The sequence below is a fragment of the Podarcis vaucheri genome, assembly GCF_965113315.1.
Source record: "Podarcis vaucheri genome assembly, chromosome: 13".
Classification (NCBI taxonomy): domain Eukaryota; kingdom Metazoa; phylum Chordata; class Lepidosauria; order Squamata; family Lacertidae; genus Podarcis; species Podarcis vaucheri.
In genome coordinates, this window is record NC_138751.1 from 38,710,094 (window position 1) to 38,735,878 (window position 25,785).

At 48.5% G+C, this 25,785-nt stretch overlaps 1 protein-coding gene across 13 annotated transcripts in view; it reads left to right on the forward strand.

Annotated features, from left to right (window-relative positions):
- Positions 1-25,785, forward strand: part of PPFIA3 (PTPRF interacting protein alpha 3) — a 70,223-nt gene that overhangs the window by 29,939 nt on the left and 14,499 nt on the right. For 4 of the 13 annotated variants that reach the window (XM_082194295.1, XM_082194301.1, XM_082194306.1 and 1 more), the window contains exons 4-20: positions 1,391-1,555; positions 2,955-3,029; positions 6,547-6,627; positions 7,302-7,514; positions 10,836-10,982; positions 11,424-11,558; positions 12,065-12,148; positions 13,097-13,228; positions 14,314-14,376; positions 16,461-16,540; positions 16,773-16,917; positions 18,803-19,002; positions 20,226-20,448; positions 21,639-21,805; positions 22,646-22,791; positions 24,422-24,515; positions 25,427-25,508. In XM_082194295.1, the coding sequence (XP_082050421.1) occupies positions 1,391-1,555; positions 2,955-3,029; positions 6,547-6,627; positions 7,302-7,514; positions 10,836-10,982; positions 11,424-11,558; positions 12,065-12,148; positions 13,097-13,228; positions 14,314-14,376; positions 16,461-16,540; positions 16,773-16,917; positions 18,803-19,002; positions 20,226-20,448; positions 21,639-21,805; positions 22,646-22,791; positions 24,422-24,515; positions 25,427-25,508 (2,232 nt within the window). The remainder of the gene's footprint in view (positions 1-1,390; positions 1,556-2,954; positions 3,030-6,546; positions 6,628-7,301; positions 7,515-10,835; positions 10,983-11,423; positions 11,559-12,064; positions 12,149-13,096; positions 13,229-14,313; positions 14,377-16,460; positions 16,541-16,772; positions 16,918-18,802; positions 19,003-20,225; positions 20,449-21,638; positions 21,806-22,645; positions 22,792-24,421; positions 24,516-25,426; positions 25,509-25,785) is intronic. The other 9 variants (XM_082194305.1, XM_082194302.1, XM_082194303.1 and 6 more) reach the window with 9 other exon arrangements.

A 25,785-nucleotide genomic window follows, 5' to 3' on the forward strand; every position in this document is an offset into this window, starting at 1 on the left:
GCTGCTTGTGACCATCGACAGGCTCACTCCTGTCCCTTTTAAATTTATCCCAGTGATTTGAAATGTCTTAACTTGTAATGCCAATAAAGGTATTTGTATTGTATTGTATTGAATCAAGTTTCATAAGCCAACAACCAACCATGGTTTCAGTTAAGCTACTAGGCAGGGCTCGCTCATAATGCTAAGCCATTGTTTAATAAACCATAATGGAATAAACCATGGCTGAGGCCATATTGTCAGTCAGAACCTGACCATAGCTGAGTACAGTGGTGCCTCGCAAGACGAAAAGAATCCGTTCTGTGAGTCTCTTCGTCTAGCGTTTTTTTCGTCTTGCGAAGCAAGCCCATTGACGGATTAGCGCTATTAGCGGCTTTTAGCGGCTTTTAGCGGCTTATCGACTTAGCAGATAAGCGGATAAGCGGCTCAGCGGCTTAGAAAAAGGGGGGAGGGGGGGAAAACCCGCAGGAACTCGCAAGACATTTTCGTCTTGCGAAGCAAGCCCATAGGAGATTCGTTTTGCGAAGCACCTCCAAAACGGAAAACTCTTTCGTCTAGCGAGTTTTCCATCTTGCAAGGCATTCATCTTGCGGGGCACCACTGTACTTGATCTGTCTGATTCATTCAAAGGGACAAGCAAAATAGGTTTTCTTGCACTTATATGTTGTAGGGCACTGCATTGAGAAGATTTTCATTGTTCTGGTTCACCACTCTTGAGTTCTGGTTTGCCTGTGAGAATTTCTAAAGTTACCTCTGTAATTGGAGCGTGTGAAGTTTGTCGCAACTTCCAGTTGCAACATTCTTCCAGCTGCATATTCTTTTATTTGCTTCTTCTGTGATGCATTTGCGTTTAATGAACTTGGATCATGTGTGCAGTCACATTAAGATTGGTTTTCAAAGCACACTGGAGTGTTTGTCACTGCTTATTGAATGTTCTGACAGATTCATAATTTGTGTACTAATCATTCTGGGGTTGCTGTTTTTTTGGTCTGTTGCATTAAATTAGAGGCCTGTTATTTTTATGTTCCTTATGGGGTGTTCTTTTCTTTTTTTCCAAGGTCTGTTTTCCCCCCTATTAGGGCAGGAACACTCTTTCATTCCCCCTTCTGTTATTATTTTCGCTGATAGAACCTCCTATCACATGTGATAGCAAAACTGCTCCCCCCCCGCCCCCATATCTGCTTGTTTAGCACTCACTCCCTGCACCCCTGTTTGGCACAAATGTGGCCATTTGGCAGAGGAGGCCATTTTAGAAAAGCAGAGAAGGATCTGCGTTACAATCTGTGTCTGTTGAGATTTGGGTCCCTGTCCATCCCTAGCTATGTACCTGCAGCCTCACTATATCTCCATCAATCCTCAAGCAACCCTATATCTGTCTGTCTCTTCTCCCTAGTTGCTGCTAGAACACCTGGAATGCCTTGTATCGCGACACGAACGCTCCCTCCGCATGACGGTGGTGAAGCGGCAGGCCCAGTCGCCGGCCGGTGTCTCCAGCGAGGTGGAAGTGCTGAAGGCCCTCAAGTCTCTCTTTGAGCATCACAAGGCCCTGGACGAGAAGGTGAGGAGAGGGCAGAGCAACTCTTGACAAGGCAGTGGAGCTGGGCTGGTGGGGGTGTTCTAGGAATTTGCCCCAGGTGCCTGCAGTGTTAGAAACTCAGATAAGATATATAAGCCAGGGGACAATAATGGCTCCTTAAACCAAGGTTAGGACACGGGTGGTGCTGTGGGGTAAACCACAGAGCCTAGGGCTCGCCGATCAGAAGGTCGGCGGTTCAAATCCTCGTGACAGAGTGAGCTCCCATTGCTCTGTCCCTGCTCCTGCCAACATAGCAGTTCGAAAGCACATCAAAGTGCAAGTAGATAAATAGGTGTCGCTCCAGCGGGAAGGTAAACGGCGTTTCCGTGCGCTGCTCTGGTTCACCAGAAGCGGCTTAGTCATGCTGGCCACATGACCCGGAAGCTGTACACTGACTCCCTTGGCCAATAAAGTGAGATGAGCGCCGCAACCCCAGAGTCGGCCACTACTGGACCTAATGGTCAGGGGTCCCTTTACCTTAAACCAAGGTTGCAGTCTCCAAAACATAAGGTCCAGTTGCCATTTTGGAGCAAAACAGCTCTAAAGTCTTGCTTTTCAAACGATGGACTGATTGTGATTGATTCTCAGTTAAACATCCGGCTAGTTCAGGCGACAACCTTGGGCTAGGTTAAGGGCTTTGAGAACTTAAAGAAGAAAAGTCACTTGATTCAGGGATAGTTCACATATATATTGGCCTATTCCGACTTCTCTTCCTTAATGGCGACTGCTCCTGCTCAGGCTACACAGAAAAACCAATTTGGTCCCAGAAATTCCTTCCAATCGTGCAGATAAAATATAATGGATAGAATTCTACGGGATGGGGTGTTAGTGTGTGAAAACAGTCCAGATTCAATGATCCCCTGATGGTGGAGATGTCAGCCGCCATCCCAGTGCCCAGGCATCTTCACTTGGTTGCAGGTGGTCAAAAGCCAGGTGCAAAATGTGTCTGGCGCCTGGCTCATTTTGAACTCTGGGTACCTGCGGCCTGCAGATGCTGTTGGACTTCAACTCCCATCAGCCCCAGCCAGCATGGCCCAATAGTCAGGAATGATGGGAGTTGTATTTGAACAGCACTGCCAAGGTTTCCCCATCCCTGCTTCAGGGGAAGTGTCACTTGTGCCATATTTAAATCATAACTGCAGCCATTCTGCCGCCAGCCACTATTTCTTCTGGCTTGAACAAAGTGCAGGAGCCAGAACGAGACCATCGGGGAAGCAGTACGTGGTTAGGGGAAAATCTGGTCTGTTGCCAAAGGTGTGAAAATACCATGGTTAGCAGAGTTGCATACTGGGGGAGGCAGGGACTGTGGGGATGAAGGAAGCTGGCTGTTTCTCTCCTGCCTGACTAACGCCTCTTTGACTCTCTCTCTGGTGCACGGCAGGTTCGAGAACGGCTGCGAGTGGCGTTAGAGCGGGTTGCAGTATTGGAGGAGGAGCTGGAGATGTCCAATCAGGAGGTAGGAAGGAGATTCTGCTCCCGCCTGCAGCGGGAGGTTGGTTGAGATGTGTGCTGTGACCCTCAGGCACTACTGTGAGCCAGACTCAGCCGGCAATTCCCAGAGGTTTGCGAGCTGAGATTCCCCACAAGGGGACTGTGGGTTTGTGGATGCTGGCGTGTGTTACTGACACGGCAACCCCCAGAGATAAGCAGGGAAGGGGCATAACTGAATACAGCTTGCAAGTCGATGTGGGGGATTGGTCTTGGAACAATGGTCTTCATCTCCTTCATTCATGAAGGAGATAGGTGAGTCTCTCTTGGAAGAGAATCCTGCTGTTCAGGCACCACCACCGACCAGGCCCTGCCTCTCATACTTGATGCTCCTTTACTGACTTGCACACAGACTCTCTCTACGAATGCTGATGGAGGTCCAAGGTAGATGCAGGCATTCCCCGCCCCGCCCCCATTTATGTGCATTCTACTCGAGCACAATCGCATATGCACGGCGCAAGGAAATAATGAAATTCAAAGCTGGAAATGATGGGTGAGAGCTGGAGAGTCCTTGTGGCTCGCGAGGAGACCCTCCACAGACCCTCCACAGAGCCCAAAAAGGATGTCAGTAAGGGCAGAGAAAGCCCCAAAGAGACTGGAGGTGCAGCAGGGTTTTGTTTATGCTGCCCAGCCTCCTCTCCTAACAGCTGATGTGTGGGGTAGCGCCACAGCAGCAACTGCTTTCCCATGTATCCTCCAGCCTTCTGCTGGCCCCAGAGCTTCAATTCTAGTTGTGATTTTTGGATACAGTATTTTTGGTATGGATTGAAGAGAGTGTGGCGGAGAGGGTGCTCCCCACTTTACGCGATTTCACTTAAGTGCACAGGGAACGTAACCCCCGTGTAAGTGGGGAGTCCTCTGTACCTAGGGACCATCTTTCTACGCAGGTAGCACTGTGGTCTTGGGCCTCTTGGGCTTGCTGATTAGAAGGTTGGCAGTTCGAATCCCTGCAATGGGGTGAGCTCCCGTTGCTCTGTCCCAGCTCCTGCCAACCTAGCAGTTCGAAAGCATGCCAGCGTAAGTAGATAAATAGGTACCGATGCAGTGGGAAGGTAAACGGTGTTTACGTGCGCTCCTGTTTCCGTCATGATGTTCTGTTGTGCCAGAAGCAGTTTAGTCATACTGGCCACATGTCCCAGAAAGTTGTCTGTGGACAAAGGCCGGCTCCCCTGGCCTGAAAGCGAGAGGAGCGCCGCAACCCCATAGTCACCTTTGACTGGACTTAACTGTCCAGGGGTCCTTTACCTTCTGCTGCCCCATTGACAGCAGCAGAGTAGCAGTGGTGGTTCTTTGCAGGAGGAACATAGCCAACTGCGGAAGACACCTGTTTACTCCTCTCATCCTCTATACAGTCGTACCTTGAAAGCTGAACGCCTTGGGAGTCGAACATTTTGTCTCCTGAATGCCGCAAACCCGGAAGTGAGTGTTCCAGTTTGCGAACGTTCTTTGGAACCTGAACATCCTCTGTGGCTTCCAATTGGTTGCAGGAGCTTCCTGCAGCCAATTGGAAGCTGCGCCTTGGTTTTCGAACATTTTGGAAGTCGAACGGACTTCCGGAACAGATTCCATTCGACTTCTGAGGTATGACTGTACCTGAGGTCAAGGTTGAAGCTTTTGCATTGCTAACCTTAGCCCTTCCCTGCCCTGAGCCAATTCAATTGCCTCCCCTCCTCCCATAAGCTACTGCTCAGCTGAGAGGTAGTCACTTTACGGGGGTGGGTGGGGGCGGGGGAGGAGAAGTCTTATCAAGTCCTGAGTAGCAACCCCGAAGAGTGACAGAGGATGGACATTGTGTCTTTTGTGTGGGAATTAGACTTTCATTCTCATTGACAGAGTATGCGAAAGATAGTCCTGGGTCATTTGACTCTTTAGATTTGTTTTCTCCCCTATAAAAACTAAGCAGAACACTCTCGTTTAAAGAACACATAACTTTTGTTTAGTGTACTTGCAGTTGTCAGATTATAATATACAATGCAGGCGGATGTTTTTTAAGTTGCTAATGCATCTTACATAAATTAAACTAACTAACATTTACAGACTGACTGATACTCTGACTTAGAGGCAGACAGCAGCAGCACAACACAACTGCTCTAACTGTTAAGACGCACAAGACTGTTAATAACTGAACTGTCAGGGAACTGACATCGGAGCTAAAAGCGGAGGGAAGGCTCTCAAATGATGCTGGAGAAGGGCCCAGCAGGGAGAGAGGCAGCTCCGCAGATGGGGAAGCAAATCAGCGCAACACCAGGGATATAGAGGGGCTGATGGGGGAATCGGCGAGAGGGCTCCAGGACTCTTCACCGGACACCAGCGGGGAGAGCACGGGTCCTCCGCTACCCACACCCTCCCTGCGCAGAAGACTTCCACACAGAGAGAGTAGGAGGAGACTGGGTGTCAAACAACTTCTATGTTGGAAAAGATTTAAGAAACGCCCACTGACGGATTCTGCTAGCGACTGAGGCAGCCACGAATTGAAGGGCTGTCCAGACAGAAAGGTTTAACAAGGCAACATAGCCAGGAGAGGCGGCAACTTACGCACAAGCAACCCCATACCCATTACATGAACCAACTAAAATAACGGCCACAGAGTGTATGACATCACAGGGTTCTACAGCCTGTTGTTGTTGTTGTTGTTGTTGTTGTCAGTATTATTTATACCCCACCCATCTAGCTGGGTTCCCCCAGCCACTCTGGGTAGCTTCCAACACATATAAAAACATAATAAAACATTAACCATTTACATATGCACTTGGCATGCTAACATCCCACATTTTGGTGCAGCGCAATGGCTGACATTTAACATGGGCAACAGTTTCCCCATACTGGAATGATTCCCTGGTACTGCTGAAGTGACTATTGGGTTTTGGGGTTTTTTTCCACCACCACCCCACTTCCCACCACTGTCCTGAAGAGACTATTGTTGTCCTAAGCGGATTCCTGCCTCTCATTCCTCAATTTTCATTTCATTTTTTAAATTTTTTAAATTAAGTTTTACATAACAAATTTTAATTCAACCATTAAACTTCAACATCGTCATTTGGGATTCTCTGAATCCTTCGACTCCCCTCTGCCCTTCCATGGTTACCATTATCAACCTTTTTTCAACTGCTTCCCTTATTTTCTTTATTTTTAAAAATAATCCATTTTTACCATAGTTTTTTTGTACATTACAAACATTACTCAAATCCTGCCAAAGTTTTTAGTTTATAAATACATTATAAATTTTGCCCATTCCTTTTTTAATTTCTTCTCTTCTTGGTTTCTGATTTTCCCAGTCAATTTTGCCATTTCGGCATAGTCCATCATCTTCATCAGCCATTCGTCTCTGGTCGGAACTTTGTCTTCTTTCCATCTCTGGCCTAGCAGTATCCGCGCTGCTGTCGTCTCATACATAAATAGTTGTATAAAATAAAAAGGACTTTTTATTTTTCATTTTAAACACTAGTGCATCTTCTCCTTCCTTTTCTTCCTCTTCCTGTCTGCAGTCTCTTTCCCTTCGAGAGCAGCTTGCCCGACGCCGATCTGGCCTGGACGACCCCAGCAAAGAGGGAGACTCCCAGATTTGTGTAAGTAGCGCAGAAGGGAATATGGGCAAAGCACATGGCTATCACCAACTCTTCTCTTGTGTGAAGGGTTTGTTTGCCTGTGGGAGGTGGATATAGATGCTTGCTTGTATCAGTGAGGTTGGCAGGGACAGTGTTTGTTTGTTTTTGTTTTTTTATTCAAAATTAAAAAACATATCCAGAAACATATCCTTATTCCCCCCCCATTTTTTCTCCCCCCGCCCTCCCACACAAAACCCACCCACCCCCGACTTCCCTCAGTTCCATTCTTTGATTTCTCTGAGAATGCTGAGTTCTGCATGTTACAAAGTTGTATAGATCCTCAAACTATTTAGCTGATTATTATCAATAAAAAGTTTGTGAATGTTTATTCAAAGCCAGCCAAGGAGTCCAGTTCGCTTTGTTGCATCTTCAAATACTTTGTAAAGGGTTCCCATTCATCTTTAAAGTCACAGTTATCCTTGTCCCGTAGCTTATAAGTCAGTTTTGCCAGTTCTGCATAGTCCATCATTTTTTCTTGCCGTGATTCTTTAGTTGGGGTTTCTTCAGTCTTCCATCCTTGTGCTTTTAGAACTCACGTGGCCGTTGTTGCATAGATGAAGATGTTTTTCAGCTTTTTTGGCAGGGACAGTGTTTGTGGCATGCCATAATCCCTTTCCCTTCCTTCTGTTTCTCAGGCCAATGGATCCCTTGAGTTGGGGCGCGGTGGCCGGGAATCTGAGCTAGAGGAGGTGTTAGAGCGCCAGCGAGGAGAGCTTTCTCAGCTAAAGGAGCGACTGACCATGCTTTGCCGGCAGATGGCAGAGCTGGAGGAAGAACTGGCTACAGCCCAGCGGGACCTCATCAAGTCTGAAGAGATCAACGCCAAGCTGCAACGAGACCTCAAGGAGGTAGACGGCCGCAGCTGCAACACTCCATACATATAATTATAATTATTACTGTATTTTTCGCTCCATAAGACACACTTTTTCCCTCCTAAAAAGTAAGGGAAAATGTGTGTGCGTCTTATGGAGCGAATGCAGGTGCGAGGCAGGTGGGAAAAGCCCCCAAGAGCCGCACACATGCTCCGCGCACTCTTTAAAGGGAGCGTGGCTCTTGCAGGCTTTTCCCCGAGGAAAGGCCTGCAAGGGCACACACATGCTCCACACAGCTTGTGAAAGGGAGCACTGAGCAGAACCTGGGGTGTATACAGGCTCTGCTGTGCGCTCCCTTTAAATAATATTTTTTTTCTTGCATCCCCCCTCTAAAAACTAGGTGCGTCTTATTGTCAGGTGCGTCTTATGGAGCGAAAAATATGGTAATTGCATTTGTACAGTGGTACCTCGGGTTACATACGCTTCAGGTTACATATGCTTCAGGTTACAGACTCTGCTAACTCAGAAATAGTACCTCAGGTTAAGAATTTTGCTTCAGGATGAGAACAGAAATCGTGTGGCAGCAGCAGGAGGCCCCATTAGCTAAAGTGGTGCTTCAGGTTAAGAACAATTTCAGGTTAAGATCGGACCTCCGGAACGAATTAAGTACTTAACCCGAGGTACCACTGTATTATTATTATTATTATTATTATTATTATTATTATTACTGACTTTCAACTATAAAATATGTTGAGTGCAGTGGTTAGAATGCTGGGGCAGCCCAACTTTGAAAGCCCCAATTCCTAGGTAGTCTTGGCCCAGTCACACTCTCTCAACCAAACCTCCCTCAAACGGTTGTTGAGAGGATGGAATGGAAGGAGGAAAAAGCATGTAATGCCACCTTGAGCTCTTTGGAGGAAAGCCTGGAAATAAATGTAGCGAGGAAATGTTTTCAAGACAGCTTGCCATTTCAGTCAAAGAGTAATAATCGAGAATAACAATCCTAAATTCCAAATAAATCGATACAAGTTAGTCTGCTAAGTTGCAAATAAAACAATACTTGATACTAGTTTCTGTTAAAAGCTCAAGCAAAGTTCTGAAACACTTATTTATTTATTTAGTTATTTATTTGCTTCCCATTAACAATAGGTTTTCATGATTATGTACATTTAAAAAAACCGAACCATAAAATATATTTTAAAAACACACAATGAGTTCAGTGAAAGAGGGGGGGAAAGTGATGCCTAAGGTCTGAAAGATCTACAATGTGTTTTTAAAACTATCAAGCTGGGGTAGATAAGAAGTCTTCACCTGATGCCAAAAAAGGCTACAGCAAAAAAGGCCAGGCAAGACTTTTTGAGGAGGCTGGTGCCCAATTTGCAGGCTGTTACAGTACTTAAAAGGTCCTTTTTCTGGGAGCCATTGGCTCATAATGCCCTCTTTCAATTTGCCACCCAATTCTCAACTGGTGAATTGGAATGAGGGGAGGGGAAGCATTTCACATTGCCCAGTTTTGCCCCCAATACCACAGAAGGAGGAGTTTGTCATGGAAGCTTAAAAACAACAATAACAACATCATCAGGGAAAATCCCACTGGAGGAAACATGGCAGCCCTGCAGTTTGATGGTTGATTTTTTGTAAACACCCCATTCCCCTGAACTTCCACATAATGGCTTAGGGGCAAAATTGTGCCCCAGTTTTCCAAAGGCTTGATTCCTCCCCCCCCAAAAAAATGACTTTACTACAGCCCTAGAGCTGCTCACCCAATTTCTGAGGATAGGGTCACCCAGAGAAAGGCCTCAGAGAAAGATCTTAATTTCCAGGCCGGTTCATATGGCAGCAATATGTTATGGCCGCAAAAGAGGCAAATTCAGTGTTGGGAATTATTGAGGAGAGATTGGAAAATACAACAGAATGTAATGTCAGTATATAAACTGGTGGCACCCACATGTAGAGTACTGTAGTGTGTACATTTCTGGTTCTCTCCAAAAGAATATTATGGAGTTTTTTTGTTTAAAGGCAAATGAAAAAAATGACAACGAAAATGTTCAAGTGACTGAAGCAGTCATGAGGAAAGGTTTAAGATGACGATGGGCAGATCTACACACATGCACACACAGCAATTTTATGTGATTCCTCCCTGGCAGTTTACATCACATTTTAATCAGTGTGTGTTAAAAAGTCTGCCCACAGAGTCTCTCATAAAGAAAAAGAAAAGGCTTTTCAGTTTGTAAGAAACAAGAGATTTGTGTGCAAAATCCAAAAAAGAGGCCTAGCATTAACGCCTCAGTGATGTCTGCACTTGTGTGGGAAGTTTGTTCTTACAACTGGTACCAGCTTTGTTATGGAGCATGACGACTCACAGAGGGGGATTTGTTTGTGCAGCAGAATACAACTCTGGACCCCAAACCACTGCCTAAAAAACAGGGCGGACTCCCAAGAACACAATGTTTGGTCATCCCTTGCTTCACAGATCTGGGCTTTTTGATTTAGAAAAGGGGGAAAAAGACACAAAGGTGGGGTATGACAGAAGGTGAAATTTTGAACAGTGTAGGGAAAGCGAATAAGTACTCCCTCTCAAAGCTACTAAAACCTCAGTTTCACTAAAGCAGAGATAAGGAACCTGTGGCCTTGCAGATGTTGTGGGACTCCGACTCCCATCAGCCCCCGCCAGCATGGCTGACGGCCAGGAATGATGGGAGATGTACCCCAGTAACTTCTGGGAAGCCAAAGATTCCCCATCCCTAGACTAAAACCTTAAGCGACCAGCAATAAGATTGCTGGGTGGGGTTAACAAAGGAAGGCAGCAAACTGCTGCTCCCTCAAGTAGACAATATACAGAGAGAGAGATCTCCACATGTTATTTAGTGCATGCAAGGCACCGAGAGGGACACGGGTGGTGCTGTGGGTTAAACCACAGAGCCTAGGACTTGCCGATCAGAAGGTCGGTGGTTCAAATCCCCACGACGGGGTGAGCTCCCGTTGCTCAGTCCCTGCTCCTGCCAACCTAGCAGTTCGAAAGCACGTCAGAGTGCAAGTAGATAAATAGGTACCACTCCGGCGGGAAGGTAAACGGCGTTCCGTGCGCTGCTCTGGTTTGCCAGAAGTGGCTTAGTCATGCTGGCCACTTGGCCCAGAAGCTGTACGCCGGCTCCCATGGCCAATAAAGCGAGATGAGCACCGCAACCCCAGAGTCGGTCACGACCGGACCTAATGGTCAGGGGTCCCTTTACCTTTTCCTTTTTAAGGCACCGAGAACCTTCATTTCTTCCACAACTGGCAACTAAAGGAGATATGTGGGAGTTCCCAGTGTGACTTCTCCATCATTCCCTTCTCTTGTCTGGCGGGGGGTGACAGGCTCTAGCCCAGCGGGAGGACATGGAAGAGCGGATCACTACTCTGGAGAAACGCTACCTGAGTGCTCAGAGGGAGGCGACCTCTCTCCACGATGTCAACGACAAGCTGGAGAACGAGTTGGCCAGTAAGGAATCTCTGTACAGACAAGTGAGTCTCTTACTTCCTGTCTTTCTGTGTCCTCTCCTGGCTGAGTAACCTTGGCTGTTCCCAACACCTCCCTCCTTAAACCTGGTTGTCCCAGGCATCCTCTCTCTACTCTTCCTACGCATGTCGGTGGTTGTGAAGTTGCCCCTGTCTCTTTCCTGCAAGTCCCTACTGGTGTATGCAGTTCCAAATGACGGAGATTCATTACATCTAGCCCACCTTTGGTGGACTTGGAAAATCTCATTTCCGGACTGTTTTATCACCTTCCATAGTTGCAGAGGCATCTGAGGCTGGCTTAAGTTCCCCTCCAGGTGCATAAAGCACCCAAATTCCCTGGTTCTCTCCCTGCCCTTCACTTGTCCAAAGCATCAAGTTTGTTTGGGGTCACTCCTTGGAAGTCGTTCATTGGCAAGGCCATCGGACTTAACCTTTTACCCTGCGCAGAGTGAAGAGAAGAACAGGCAGCTACAAGACTGGCTGGAAGATGCCAAGCAGAAGCTTCAGCAGACCCTCCAGAAGGCCGAGACCTTACCTGAGATAGAGGCCCAGCTGGCCCAGCGAGTGGCAGCCCTCAACAAGGTACTTGCACGATGGGGAGGAAGTGGCCAGCGTGCCATATGGCTGGTGGAGGAAGTGGGCAATGAGGCACACCTGCTGGAGTCAGAAAAAAGGGGATGAAATGGGAGTCATGGCTTAACACTCCCCTTCACTCTCTTCTTAGATTAGCCACAACCAGAGCCAGGGCCTTTTCAACACTGGCTCCGCCCTGGTGGAACGCTCTGTCTCATGAGACCAGGGCCCTGCAGGATCTGATTTCTTTCCGCAGGGCCTGTAAGACAGAGTTGTTCTGCCTGGCCTTTGGCTTGGAGCCAATTTGAGTCCCTCCCCCTCTTTCTTTTTTCCTTTCTCCTCCTGTGATGAGGCTGCGTTTTAATGTTTTAATGTTGTATTTTAATCTTGTTTTTAAGTTGTATTCATTCAACTTGTTTTTATTATTGGTTGTTAGGCGCCCTGAGCCTGGCCTTGGCTGGGGAGGGCGGGGTATAAATAAAATTTATATATTTATATTTATGTTTATTATTTAGGCAGAGGAGCGCCACGGGAATTTTGAGGAGCGCTTGCGTCAGCTTGAGGCCCAGCTGGAGGAGAAAAACCAGGAGCTCCAACGGGTGAGGTCATGATGGGAAGTAGGGCAGGAGTTTGATGGGAAAGTGGGGTACCAGGAATTGGAAGAAAGACTATAAAGTAGCTCATTGGTGGAACATGTTGCTCTGTGTGTAAAAGAGCCCGGGTGTATAGGCACCAACTCTAAGGAGCCCAGACCCCTTAAGCCCCCCCCCCCATTGACTGTGATGAGATGCCCCAGCCTCTCTCTCTGCCACCACCACATGAGAGTGCAGGTAAACTCCCCGATCATCCACCTGACTCCCTTTCTCCCTCCTCTCTTCCCCTCTGATGGCCTTGGCCTGAACCCTTCGCCCTACAGGCCCCCCAGCACACAAGGGATTGCTCCTGGGCCAGCCATCGCCCCCCCAGTGAGTCCACTGGCTCACCTTCTCAGCGCCATCCACAGCCCAGGCAACGCTGTCTCCCGCGCCCAGAGCCCAGCTGCCTCGGTTATGGAAGTCCTGGGCAAGGGAGGGAGGAAGGCAGCACAGCCTCTGCCTCACTCTGGCCTACACTCACCTGGCTCCCGCCTGCCTCCCTCCCTCCTTCTGGCAGGGCTGGGCCCCCCAATATTTTGTTCAAATTGGCGCCCCTGCCCAGGTGCAATCCCCGGCATCTCCAGGTAGGGCTGGAAAAGGCCCCTATCCAAAATGCTGGAGAGCTGGTGCCACACAGTGTAGACAACACCAAAGTAGATGGACCAGTGGTCTGTCTCAGTATAAGACAGCTTCCTGGAATCCGATTTTAGAGACCTTTTGTGGATACAGAGGCAATAAAGCATTGTAAAATCAAGCAAGGAAGAGGGAGCTGTTGGATGTGAGCAAGGCAAGACAGTAGGAGGTGGAATCAGAGGTGAAGGTTTCTGGGAGGTGAGTGAGAAAGAGAGAGGCAGGGGTTGTTGCCCTGTCTCCAATGCCTGCTGCTTCCTTTGTTTTTAAAAAAACAAACAGGCACGCCAAAGGGAGAAAATGAACGACGAACACAACAAGCGCCTCTCGGAAACAGTAGACAAGCTGCTCTCTGAATCCAACGAACGTCTCCAGTTGCACCTCAAGGAACGGATGGGGGCCCTGGAGGAGAAGGTAGGGTGTGTGGGCTTGTGGTGAGAGGTAGGGACGTGGTTTGGGGAGAGCTGCTTCGGAGCAGCCATATGTCTGCTTGTCCCTGTGCTCATCAGGTGGGTGGAAATCAAAGGGAGGAACTGTCAGAGCCAGGATATGTGGTGGGGAGATAAGGATTGGCCTTCTTGAAGGCAAGAAGATGAGGGGTCTCTGGAGCACAGACTTCACCTGTTCAAACCTCTTGAGGTCTTGAAAGGTGGTACTATCTGAAGCCTTGCCCTAACAATTTGACCAGATGAAAGGCCAACAGCTCTATTCACATTCCCTCAGCAACCACAGCTATGGCAGCCATGTTGGTTTTCTGAAATACAGTCCACTGGCAAGTAGATAAATAGGTACTGCTGTGGCGGGAAGGTAAACGGCATTTCCGTGCGCTCTGATTTCTGTCATGAAGTTCTGTTGCACCAGAAGCAGTTTGGTCATGCTGGCCACATGACCCGGAAAGCTGTCTGTGGACAAACGCCGGCTCCCTCGGCCTGAAAGTGTGATGAGCAGTGCAACCCCATAGTCGCCTTTGATTGGACTTAGCCGTCTAGGGGTCCTTTTACTGGGAACTCTGGTTTTGGATTACTGTGAGTAAAGAAGCATGACCAGCATCACAAAAAACAAGATGGCAGCCATGTGGTTTTTAGCCACAATGCACCAAAATTTTCGTTTCCATGTACTTCAGGAAAATAACTGCTAGTTCCAATCATGGCAACCACCCACCCAGATGCCAAGCTAGAAGGGAGCCCAGGAGGTTCTCCACCAAGGGCCCTCATGTGAGGGACATTTAGGACTCTCAATGTTAGGCAATTGCTGTGATGGTTTTGGCTGCTGTTGGGGTTGGTCTTAACAGCAGAGGCAACTGCAGAGAAGAGGCCGTGCCCTTCAACGCAGCTTCAGTCACCTGATGCAGAAAACCCACCTGGGTTGAGCCTTCCATGTGGGATGATGGAGAATAAGGGACATGCAGGAAGGGAGGGAGGAACAGTCTGTCAAGGGGTCCTACCTTCATTCTCTTGCTCTCACTAAACTCTTTCCTTCCCCCCCCCCCCCGCATCAAGAACACACTGAGTGAAGAAATAGCCAACATGAAGAAGGTTCAGGATGAACTACTGGCAAACAAGGTGAGGCTAATTGTGGCTGAATTACTATCAGAGAGGGTGAAATTCACTAGTCATGAAATCCAGAAGGGAGGAGAATGTCCTGAATTTGCGGGGTGAGCTAAGGGCTAGAGGAAGAGGAAGGGAAACTTCTGGGAGTGTCTGAGGGCTAACAAACTGAGGCAGAATCCTGCTAAGATGGAGGCATTGTGGGTGAGTGGTTTGCCTGTTTGCAAGCTGGAGAGTTTATCAGTTTGGGTCAGGAATGCATACAGAAGGAACAGGTGCATAGTTTTTGTGGTGTTGTTCCTAGATGCATCTCTTTCACTGAAGGCTCAGGTAACCTCCACGGCAAGGAGCCCCTATTATCAGTGTAAGTTGGTCTGCCAACTACCGTATTTTTCGCCCTATAAGGCGCACTGGCCCATAGGGCGCACATCATTTTGGGGGGGGGATTAAAAGAAAATTATTCCAACCCCCCAGCCCCCAGAACAGGTTGTTATCCGCAAGCCTTGCGAATGGGCTCGCAAGGCTTGGGGACATCTGCACGAAGCACGGGGTGCGCTCCGGAGCGCGCCCCGTGCTTTGGGGTGCAGGCTGCTGCCCACAAGCCTTGCAGATAGCTTCCTGAAGCCTGGAGAGCGAGAGGGGTCAGTGCGCACTGACGCCTCTCGCTCTCCAGGCTTCAGCGAAAGCCTGCATTCGCCCCATAGGACGCACACACATTTCCCCTTCATTTTTGGAGGGGGAAAAGTGCGTCCTATAGGGCGAAAAATACGGTACAACTTTTCCTGAACATGAGTAGCTTTGCCACTGCGACTCACGTTTTGGTAACCTCACGATTGGACTACTGTAATGCACTTCGTGTGGGGCTTCCCTTGAGACTCATCCAGAATGATGTGGCCAGGTTGTTGAGTGGAGCACCTAGAGATGGGCATTTTCCACTCTTGCCCATATTCTGTGTAATACCCTTCCTCTGTCATATGTTGTTGGCATCCATCTGTCTTGGGGGTGATGTCAAACATCAGCAGCCCCGAAGTAACCTCTCTGGGCAGTGTGTATGGGGGTTATGGGCTGCCCAGACAACAAGACCTGCCTCTCAGCCTCAGCAATGTGGTCCAAAAGAAAGCAGAGCAATACCTTTGGTACCAGCTTGGCTGCAGGCGCTGCCGGAAGGAGGCGTACAAGGCACTGTCCAACGATCTTGGGGACTCGGGATTTGTGTAGAGTTTCACTCCTTAGCCTTTTACACTGGTACCTCTGGATGCAAACGGGATCCGTTCCGGAGCCCTGTTTGCATCCTGAAGAGAACACAACCCGCGTCTGCTCGTGCGCGGGTCGTGATTCACCGCTTCTGTGCATGCGCGTGACGTCATTTTGAGCATCTGCATATGCGCGAGCGGCGAAACTTGGAAGTAACACGTTCCATTACTTCCGGCTCGTCGCAGAGCGCAACCCGAAAATGCTCAACCTGAAGCAACTTTAACCCAAGGTATGACTGTATTACACTCTTCTGTGTTCAGCTGTTGTATGCTGCTTAGAGATAAATAAAATAATATATTTTAGAAATACTATATCTTTAAAAAAATAAATATGATGGAGGGCTTTGAAGTCTGCTAGGTTGCTTCCAAGTTTTTTTTTTAAATAACAATTTTTATTAGTTTTCAATTACAATAATCCAATAATAGCCTCATTATAACAATGCCAAATTATAATACAATTACTAATACCAATCATTCAGATGCCAAATTATATAATTTAGGTGCCCCCCGTGTGCTAGAATTGATGGTTTGATTATTTACTTTATTTCTGCGTTCCAAAATCTTACACTCCAGTCAAAATAACAATCCCTTATACAACAACTGCAATTCTAACGACTTCCATTTGTATTGACACATTAAATTATTTATAACCATACAGGTGAACCATTCAAACGATATCCTTGTTCTTCCTGTGCGCGGTAGTTATTCTGTCCTTGATGTTTCTTCTTGTCCTTGTAAAATATTATGTCTATCTTTTCCTGGTTGTTGCTGTTCTCCATCATGCCTTGGGCAGAGCTAATAGGTTGCTTCCAAGTATTGATGGCCTTCTTTGCACATGTCCTACAGGAACAACTCTTAGCTGAAATTGAGAGGATGCACATGGAGATAGACCAGTTACGCGGGCGACCTGTCTCTACCTACTCCCGGTAAGAAGGCTCCTCCCCCTCTCAAACTACATTAACCGGTTTAGTGCAGCCCTACCCACAAAATGTCAGGATTTCAAGAAAATCTTGTTACATGGCTTCCAACGGGCTGAGTACCTGAAAGTCTTATTTGGTTCAGGGGGGACTGGTGGGATAAAGCCCCTTTACTTGCATGGTGGACACCCTCTTCCTGACCATCCTTGCTCATGCTTCTCATTTTTCCTGCTCCACGGAGGTCCCTGCCGGGCAGCGCGTTGGAGCTACGTTACTCCCAGGCGCCCACGCTGCCCGTGGGGGCCCACGTGGACCATTACAGCAGTGCTGGTGTGGCAAGACGTTCAAAGAAGGGCCGCTGGACCGTCAAGGATGAAGCTACCAAGGTACGGGGTTGCTGTCTAGGGCTGGGCATGAGCTCTGAAGAGGGCGGGACAGGGCACCCGGAACTGGCCCCATACATTTTGGCACGTGGGGTGAATCACAAAATGGCAGCCGCCACCCACCAGGGAAGAAGGGGGGTGGCAGAAGATCAACATCAGGAACAAGGGTGGGAAGAGGCCATTGGCGCCGCCGATTCACCAAGTGGCCGCTGTAGAGGCTGCATTGGGAGAAGGGGGCTGCCAAGGGGGTGGGCACATCGGCCTCCAAACAGTGTGCCGCAGCTGTTGCTGCCACCATGGCAGCAGCCATGGGTGATGCATTCCTTGGAGTTTGGATCTGCTGCCCCTGTGAATCCTGCTGCCCGAGGCAGTTGTCTCACCTTGCCTCATATGTGGGCTGGCCCTGGGGGCACCCAAAAAAAAAGAGAAAGGAGTTGGTTTGGAGTGCTGGGATGGACCCTCGTACCTACGGGACCGCCTCTCTTGGTATGCCCCATGAAGGACATTAAGGTCCATAAATAGCAACACCCTAGAGGTCCCCGGGCCCTAAGGAAGTTAGATTAGCCTCAACCAGAGCCAGGGCCTTCTCAACACTGGCTCCGGCCTGGTGGAACGCTCTGTCTCATGAGACCAGGGCCCTGCGGGATCTGATTTCTTTCCGCAGAGCCTGTAAGACAGAGTTGTTCCACCTGGCGTTTGGCTGAGAACCAGTTTGATTCCCTCCCCCTCTTTCTTTTTCCCTTCTCCTCCTGTGAAGAGGCTGCAACCTAATGTTTTAATGGTGTATTTTAATCTTGTTTTTTAAATTGTATTTTAATCAACTTGTTTTTATTATTGGTTGTTAGCTGCCCTGAGCCCGGTCTTGCCTGGGGAGGGTGGGGTATAAATAAAATTTATTATTATTATTATTACTAGCAAAGGTCTAGTGTTTGTATCACTGGATTAGAACACTTAACTTTCCAGTTGCATTACAGTAGGAGCCACAATTGGCAGTGGTGGCAAAGGAGATTTACAGAGCAACAAAGCTATCGCTGCCATAAACTCTTCCAGGCCCTACCACCCTCCCTGCATCCGACAATTCATTTTTGTTCCTTCTTGAGCCTGTGATTTTCTATTCCCCATCTATGCCTTTTCAGTGGTGGCACTGAAAATGTGGGATGCCCTCTCCAAATATGGAGGCCTACCAAACTCCATCTATTTTAGTTTTTAGACATCCGTTAAGGATGTTCTTGTTCTAGTGTGCTTTTTAACATACGAATTTTTTAGCCTGCTAATCCGCTGTATCCTGCTTTTAATGTGGCTGCTGTTTTAAGACGTCTGTTTTCATCCCGATTATCTTTTAACGTTTGTCCATGTCGCTATTCTTTATGGCGTGTTTTTTATCAGGTTCTTTATGTATGTGTGTGCATGATCTAAACAGAAAAGTGGGGCGGAAATAAAGAAAAAGGCCAGAACTAGACACTCTTGTGGATTCGTGGCTTGAAATGGATAGTGCAATGGGGCCTGACAGGAGGAACTGTTGCTTGTGGCAGGGCGAATGGTATAGAGTAGTAGTTACATTACTTTCTCCCCTCATATTTTTTTTTCTTTCTCTCTCTCTTTTCAACCTCAATTTCCACTGGACCCCCGCCTGGTGAGTCTCTCTCTTGACATCGTTTTTTGTGGCAAAGGCTGAGCTCACAGCAGTGCAGTGCCAGGGATCAGGGCAGGGGGTGAGGCGAGATGCGGGCCTTGGTTTCCATAGCAACCATGGTCCCATCACCACCCAACTGAAGTCTGTGCTGCCTTTGAGGGGTTTTGCTGTTCTCTCTGGTGGATGTCCAAATATGTCACGGGGCAAATGGACCACCCCCCCTCCATTTCCCTTCTTCTTGCTCTTCCTCTGCAGGTGGAACCTTCTCAGGAGTGGGAACGCGCTCAACAGGCAGCTGGAGGCCCTTTCGAAGGCAGTTTGGACGGCTCGGATGAAGACGAGCGGGATCCTCTCTTCAGCTCAGCTGACCTGCTCTCCCCCAGTGGGCAGGCTGATGTGCAAACCTTGGCCATTATGCTACAGGAGCAGCTGGAAGCCATCAACAAAGAAATCAAGTGAGTTGTCTCACTTACTTTGCAGCAAGCCTGCGCAAGTATTTTCCCATGATGCACCTCTTTTCATTCCTGTCATTGAACATAGATAATTGCATACCCTCCAACATTTCTCCAATGTAAATAGGGATGTCCTATTCCATAATAACAATAACAACAATAATAACGTTATTATTTATACCCTGCCCATCTGACTGGGTTTCCCCAGCCACTCTGGGTTGCTTCCAACATATATAAAAACATAATAAAACATTAAACATTAAAAAACTTCCCTAGTCAGGGCTGCTTTCAGGTGTCTTCTAAAGCTTGTATAGTTACTTATCTCTTTGGCTTGGGAAGATACCCTCCAACATTTCTCTGATGAAGATAGGAACATCCTAAGGTAAAGTGGGACATTCTGGGATCAGTTCAGAAACTGGGATGGCTTCTGTAAATCCGGGACTGACCCTGGAAAATAGGGACACTTGGGGGGGGTGTCCTGTGATAATGCCGTGTTTATTCCTAAATTTAGGGTATTTGATTCAGACTGAGTTGATTTGGTGTTCAGGAAATCGATGGGGCTTGTTAGTCTTGACGACTAACTTTTCATATTGATTTCAGTGGGACCTCAGTGCAAGTAACTTAGTCTGGATACAACCTAGAAGTTTTGGTTTTTGTTTAAAATGCACATTATTCAGGTCATCTTAGCGTAGATTACTGATACACTGCAAGTTGTTCTGTTCTTTATGGACAGTTAATAGAGCCTTGTTTACTTGTCCAGTTGTAGCTGGTTGAAAGCACGTCAAAGTGCAAGTAGATAAATAGGTACCACTCTGGGGGGAAGGTAAACAGCGTTTCCATGCGCTGCTCTGGTTCGCCAGAAGCAGCTTAGTCATGCTGGCCATGTGACCCGGAAGCTGTACGCCGGCTCCCTTGGCCAATAAAGCGAGATGAGCGCCGCAACCCCAGAATCGGTCACAACTGGACCTAATGGTCAGGGGTCCCTATATATATATATATGCACACACCAGCAAAGGCTGAGCATGCAGTATGTTTCTAGAACTCATGATTGCAAATTTATTTGGGAACCTTTATTAGGAAAGCACAATAAATGAAGCAAAAGGTATTTAGATCCACTTTGTTTACTGAGTGAAGATTTCAAAAAGGGCAAGGTACAAAGAGAGAGAACAGATGGCCGTGATTATTCCAAAATTGCTCACACTTTCCCCCTCTGCTCTCCTTGCAAGGCTGATCCAGGAGGAAAAGGAATCCACAGAACAGCGGGCAGAGGAAATTGAGAGCCGGGTGACCAGCGCCAGCTTGGACGGATCCCTGGGACGCTACCGCTCGGGCACTTCCATCCCTCCCTCCGTCACCAGTTCCACTCTGGCCAGCCCGTCTCCCCCCAGCAGCGGCCATTCTACTCCCCGCTTGGCACCTCACAGCCCTGCTCGCGATGGAGAAAAAATGGTGTGTTGGGAGGTGGGCCAGGGACACAGTGGGCCTTGTCCGCTTCCTCTGTGCTTTCATTTTTGAAAGATTTCTCCTCAGGAATCTTTGTGTTGTGTGCGTTTAATCTTAAATGAGCACATGGAAGCCCCTCGTTCGCAAATGATTGGTTCGTCTGGTCCAGTATGGTGTCAGCAGAGCAGCCCTTTAAGGCCTCAGGTGGAGGGTCTTCTGGGCCTTTCTGCCAGTAATCCTTCAATTAAAGGTGCCAGAAAATGAAGCCCACTCAGGGGTTGTGTGCCTCAGAATAATAGAAGCCTGGGTGGCGGCTGACTGAACGACTTGTGGGCTTCGAAGAGGTATCTGGATGGTCATTGTAGGAAACAGGGTGGTCAAGTGGCATAGCCATCAACTGTCCCTTATTTGGCAGGAAACTCCCTTATCCGAGTGCCGTGTTCCGCTGCTGTCCCTTATTGATGATGTCCCTTAAATTTCCCGGGTTTCAAAGGAAGCAGCTCCTCTCCCTCCCTCCCTGCCGGCCAGGGAGGAGGGAGGCTCCAGCTGTGTTTCTTGGCTGCGTTGCTCACCCAATATGGAGTCTAAGAACGACTTGCATGCCTTGTGCTGATCAAATCAGCCACGTTTCCTGGGGACCTGCCTTTGCTCAGTGCTTCCCAGCGGAGAGTGACGGTGGTTTCCCTTGCTGCATCCCCTTTGCTGGGTTGCTGTGCTGTGGGAACCACCGCTTGAGGCTTCGTTTTGGCTGCTGGCTGGGCTTTCTGCCTTTGGCTCAGAGGGGCTCAGAAGTTGAACATACCTGTGCCCTGAAAATCCCTTATTTTGGCTGCTGATCCCTTATTTTCGAGGCTGCTGGTCCCTTATTTTCAAATCTGTAAGTTGACAGCTATGTCTAGTGGGCCTGCTCATTCGTTATGGACATGAGTAGGAACGAGATTAGGAAAGTGAGGGTGAGTGGATGAGTGGACTCCATAATGTTTGCAGCAGGCCACTGAGGCAGAATCAGGTGCTCAGGTAGTCAGGGGCACACACAGGTTCCTCAAGTGCTTTGGTTGGTTGCTGGAGTTATCAGGTTGGGAGGGTCATAAAGTTGTCAGCCTCTCTTGGCTTGAGAGATTCCCAGAGTGGCAGCATTCCCTTTTTCCTTAGCAGCACCATGCAAGTCTCTTTCTTTCTGCCTCTTTCCCCTCCAGCAGAACCACGTTGCCAAGGAAGAGGGGCGAGGGTCTGAGGAGAAAGCCCTGGCCTTGTGCGAGCCCCCGGCTCCCTCCACCCCCCGCACGATGCGTCTTGAGCGCATGACCCAAGCCTTAGCTCTGCAGGCTGGATCCCTGGAAGACGGGAGGGACCTGAGAACCAGGTAGGTTGCAAGGGGTGGGACAGGACAATAGGGATCTTTTAACATATTATTCAGGCCACTTCTACCAGTGTGAACATAACTGGAGCCTTTGGTCTTCCTCTGAGGTCTTCCTCCAGGTTCCCCCTTCTCATGGAGGTTTTGGGGGGGCAATGAAGGAGAGAGCCTTTTCAGTTGTGGCTCTCTTCCTTGTGGAATGCTCTTCCCAGTGAGGTCCACCTGGCACCATTATTATTATTATTATTATTATTATTATTATTATTATTATTATTATATTATGGGCTGTCCCGTGAATCCGCTGGATGAAATAGCGGAAGAACGTTGCCTCAGGAGAGTGAGGAAAATTCTCAGGGATGATTCACCTGCCCTTAGGCAGAAGATATAGAAGCATAATTAGTCGCACCCACAGGGTAAAGAACAGCTTCTATCCATGGGCTGTTAGGCTGCTGAATGAAAAGATAACAACAGGGCAACTAACTTTCGGGTTTGGTGGGTGCGCGTCAGTAAATGAGGGGAATTAAGACTAAGAGAGCTGAGTGGGGGTGCTCGTGTAATCTCACTGTATACAAGTTGTACAAGTGATAAAGTATTTCTATCATTAATGTGGTTTTGGCGCCAGGTAAACGCGCACCTCTTTTGATGGATTATGCTTAGCAGGGGTTGGAGTGATGAGGCCAATTGACAGGGAGGAAGATCTCCTTTTAGGTTCTCATTTTAGGGTAGGAGCCTCTCTGGAGGAGCAGGCCTTTCTTATTTAGAAATAACCCCTTTATTATCCTGTCCATCTCTCTCTCTCTCTCTCTCTCTCTCTCTCTCTCCATCCACCGCCTTCCATTGTCACAGCCTGGGGTCCGATGCCACCAACAGCAGCCAGGACTCCTTGCACAAATCCACCAAGAAGAAGAGCATCAAATCTTCCATCGGGCGTCTCTTTGGCAAGAAGGAGAAAGGGAGGCTGGGGCAGTTGGGCCGTGAGTCCCCCTCGCTTGGTATGCCTTTCCCAACCCAGAGCCTCAGTTCTGTTGTCGTTCCCCCCCCTCCTGCCCGCCGTCCACATCCACTTCCTGCCTTCCCCTTCAAAAATGAATTATTTCACATGTCCCTGTGGAACCAGGCATCAGGAACCTGTGGCCTTCCCAGTGTTGCTGGGTTGCATCTCCCATCATCACTAATCACTGACCCTGCTGGCCAGCTAAGGCTGATTGCAGCCTTGCCTGCTATGGAACCTGGCTGTTCCAACTATCAGTATTAGGAACTCGCAAAGAGACCTCTTGCCCCTCTGTCTCCCCACAAGAACGTTGCTCCTCAGTAACCTCTACTTGTGTGCTTATTATAGAATCCTTTCAGTTTCTAGCCCTCAAGATTTTTGAATCCAATGTCGAGCCTGGCACCAAAAATTCCAGTTTTGGGGGGCACATGCCAGGCCTCGAATAACCATTGTGGCCTTCTGAGCTGGGGTTCGCTTGTGAGCGCCACTGTTGTGTAGGTCTCAATCCCAGTCCGTGGGGCCCTTTCCAAATAATCATCTCATCGCAGGTAGGAGGAGAAGGATGCTGTTCCTTTGCGCAAGGCTTCTGGAGGAGCTCAGGAGAGATTCATGCTGTCTATGAACTCTTCAAGAGTCTTCCATGTCATAAGGGACCATACTCACACACAACCTCTATGTCATGCAAAGGGCCTTAGCCGAGAGCAGCACAACAGGACTTGGTGGGCAGCAGGTGGAGGGGACTGCTTGTTCATAGCAACCCCATTCTGCCCACTGATGCATCTCTTGCCTCTGGACCCCAAAAAACCTTGGCACTGATGGTAGCAAAAATGTCCAGGGATCCCCTGTCCCATAGTTGCAGCTCCCTCTGGCCTTTGATGCTGCTTGTGCCAGAACACTCAGAAATACTAGCCCTGTTCAGGTCTTCTAAATCTCTCAGGCAGTGAGAGAGAGCGCAGAGGTGAGCATGCTAGTTCAGCGTGTGCTTCACCATCCCCGTCTCCCCAAGTTGGAGGGATAACTTCTTAAGTGGAGAACATTCCTGTAATTCCACCCCCTGTGCAGTGGCGTAGCGTGGGTTGCCAGTGCCCGGGGCTGCACAGAGAGGGGAGGGAAATGAAAGGAGTACGCATGTGCATTAAACTGCCTAACAGCATCCACATCGCCCGGGACATCACAGGCGCAGGGTTAAGAAAAGAAGAGTCATTCCATTGTCTGAAGAGGTCACATTCTGGTTCACATGGAGAAGCTGTTCTCAATGGAGTCCAGCGACAGAAGCACAGAGCTGCATTGAGGCAGTACCGAGTGTTGACATTTTGCACCTGGTGCAACCACCTCTGTGCCCCCATGCTATGCCACTGGCCCCATGCCATTTAGAACCCTTGGAAATCGGGGTTCTAGAACACACAGGGGAACCCACACGAGCTGGAAAGGCTCACTTGGGGGCAACAACAGCAGTTTGGGGTATAGGGCAGAACTAGCACATTCACCTTCGCCACCCCAGCTCTCTCGCATGAGTCATTGGGAATGCCTGAATGGGGCTACTGCCCTCATGATGGAGGAGATTACCAGAGCAGATGGTCTAGGGTCCGCATGCCGTTCTCTGTTCGTAACTTGCCCATCTTTCTCCCTAGCTGGGACACCGTCAGACGAGATGTCGCCTGCAGATCCCCTGGGCCTTTCCAAACTGTCGGGACCAGTGGACAAAGACCGTAGGAACAAAAAGAAGTGAGACATGGGCAGGGGTAACTGGCTGCAGGTGGCAGGGGTAGGGCAAAGGGGTGGGAGATTAGCAGGGTGAAGAGCTTCTCAGGACATGGGCTTGCGAGACCTGGTTGCGCTGGTTTGTGGATGAGTCACAAACACGCCACACACCTGCCCCCCTCAGCTTCCTGCCTGTGAATTGAGCATGAGTGTAAGTTTTCACTTGGGCTTGTTGTGCTGATGAACAAGGACTGTACAGTTGTACATCGGAAGTCGAACGGAATCCGTTCCGGAAGTCCGTTCGACTTCCGAAATGTTTGAAAACCAAAGCGCGGCTTCTGATTGGCTGCAGGAAGCTCCTGCAGCCATTCAGAAGCTGCGGAAGCCCTGTCGGACATTCAGCTTCCAAAAATCGTTCAAAAACCAGAACACTCACTTCCGGGTTGTGATAGTTCAGGAGCCGATTTGTTCAGGGGCCAAGGCGTTTGAGATCCAAGTTACGACTACTGAAATGTCGAACTTTTAAAATTCCAAAAGGAACGCTTTGAGCATCCAAGTACATTTGCGTTGATGGCTGGATTTGGGAAAAGGGGAATTTGTAATTAATTATTTTTATTGTTGTTTCATCCATGTTTATCTCTTCTCTTAAGACCATGGTTTTGAAGCGGCACACAATAATATTTCCCAAAAAAAAGATGCTGTAGAGAAAATCCAGTTAAAATTCATAATAGAAGCAGAAAAAGTTCCTTAAAATGCCCAGTAAAATAATTTTAAACGTCTTTGTCAAGCAACAGAAGTTCAAACAATATGGAACACACAGCTCTGGGTACATACAGGCCGTAGGTCTGAGCCATGTGGGACAACCAATAGAGAATATATAATTGGATGTAGACACCCCTTGGATTTTCAGATCTTCTTATTTCTCTTTCTCGCAGGCATGAGCTGTTAGAAGAAGCTTGCCGGCAAGGCCTGCCCTTCGCTGCCTGGGACGGGCCCACTGTTGTCTCGTGGCTGGAGGTAATGAGGAGGAAAGGGAATGCGGGCTGCAGCAAGGAGAATTTAAACTGAGCTATGTGGATGGGGCAGAGAAGGCAGATGTTTAATCGTGGGACGCAAAGTGAAAAACAGCCCCAGTCCCAGCAGAATCTGTTGGGCACCAGTTAAAGCATGGCTGAAGGCCTTATTCCCATGCTGCATGGTGGCAAACCCTGCTTTGCCACTGAACAGATACACTCCACAAAGAGATATAGCCAAATAACTGCTGGGGGTGGGCACTGGTGGAGGAAGAGGAGTG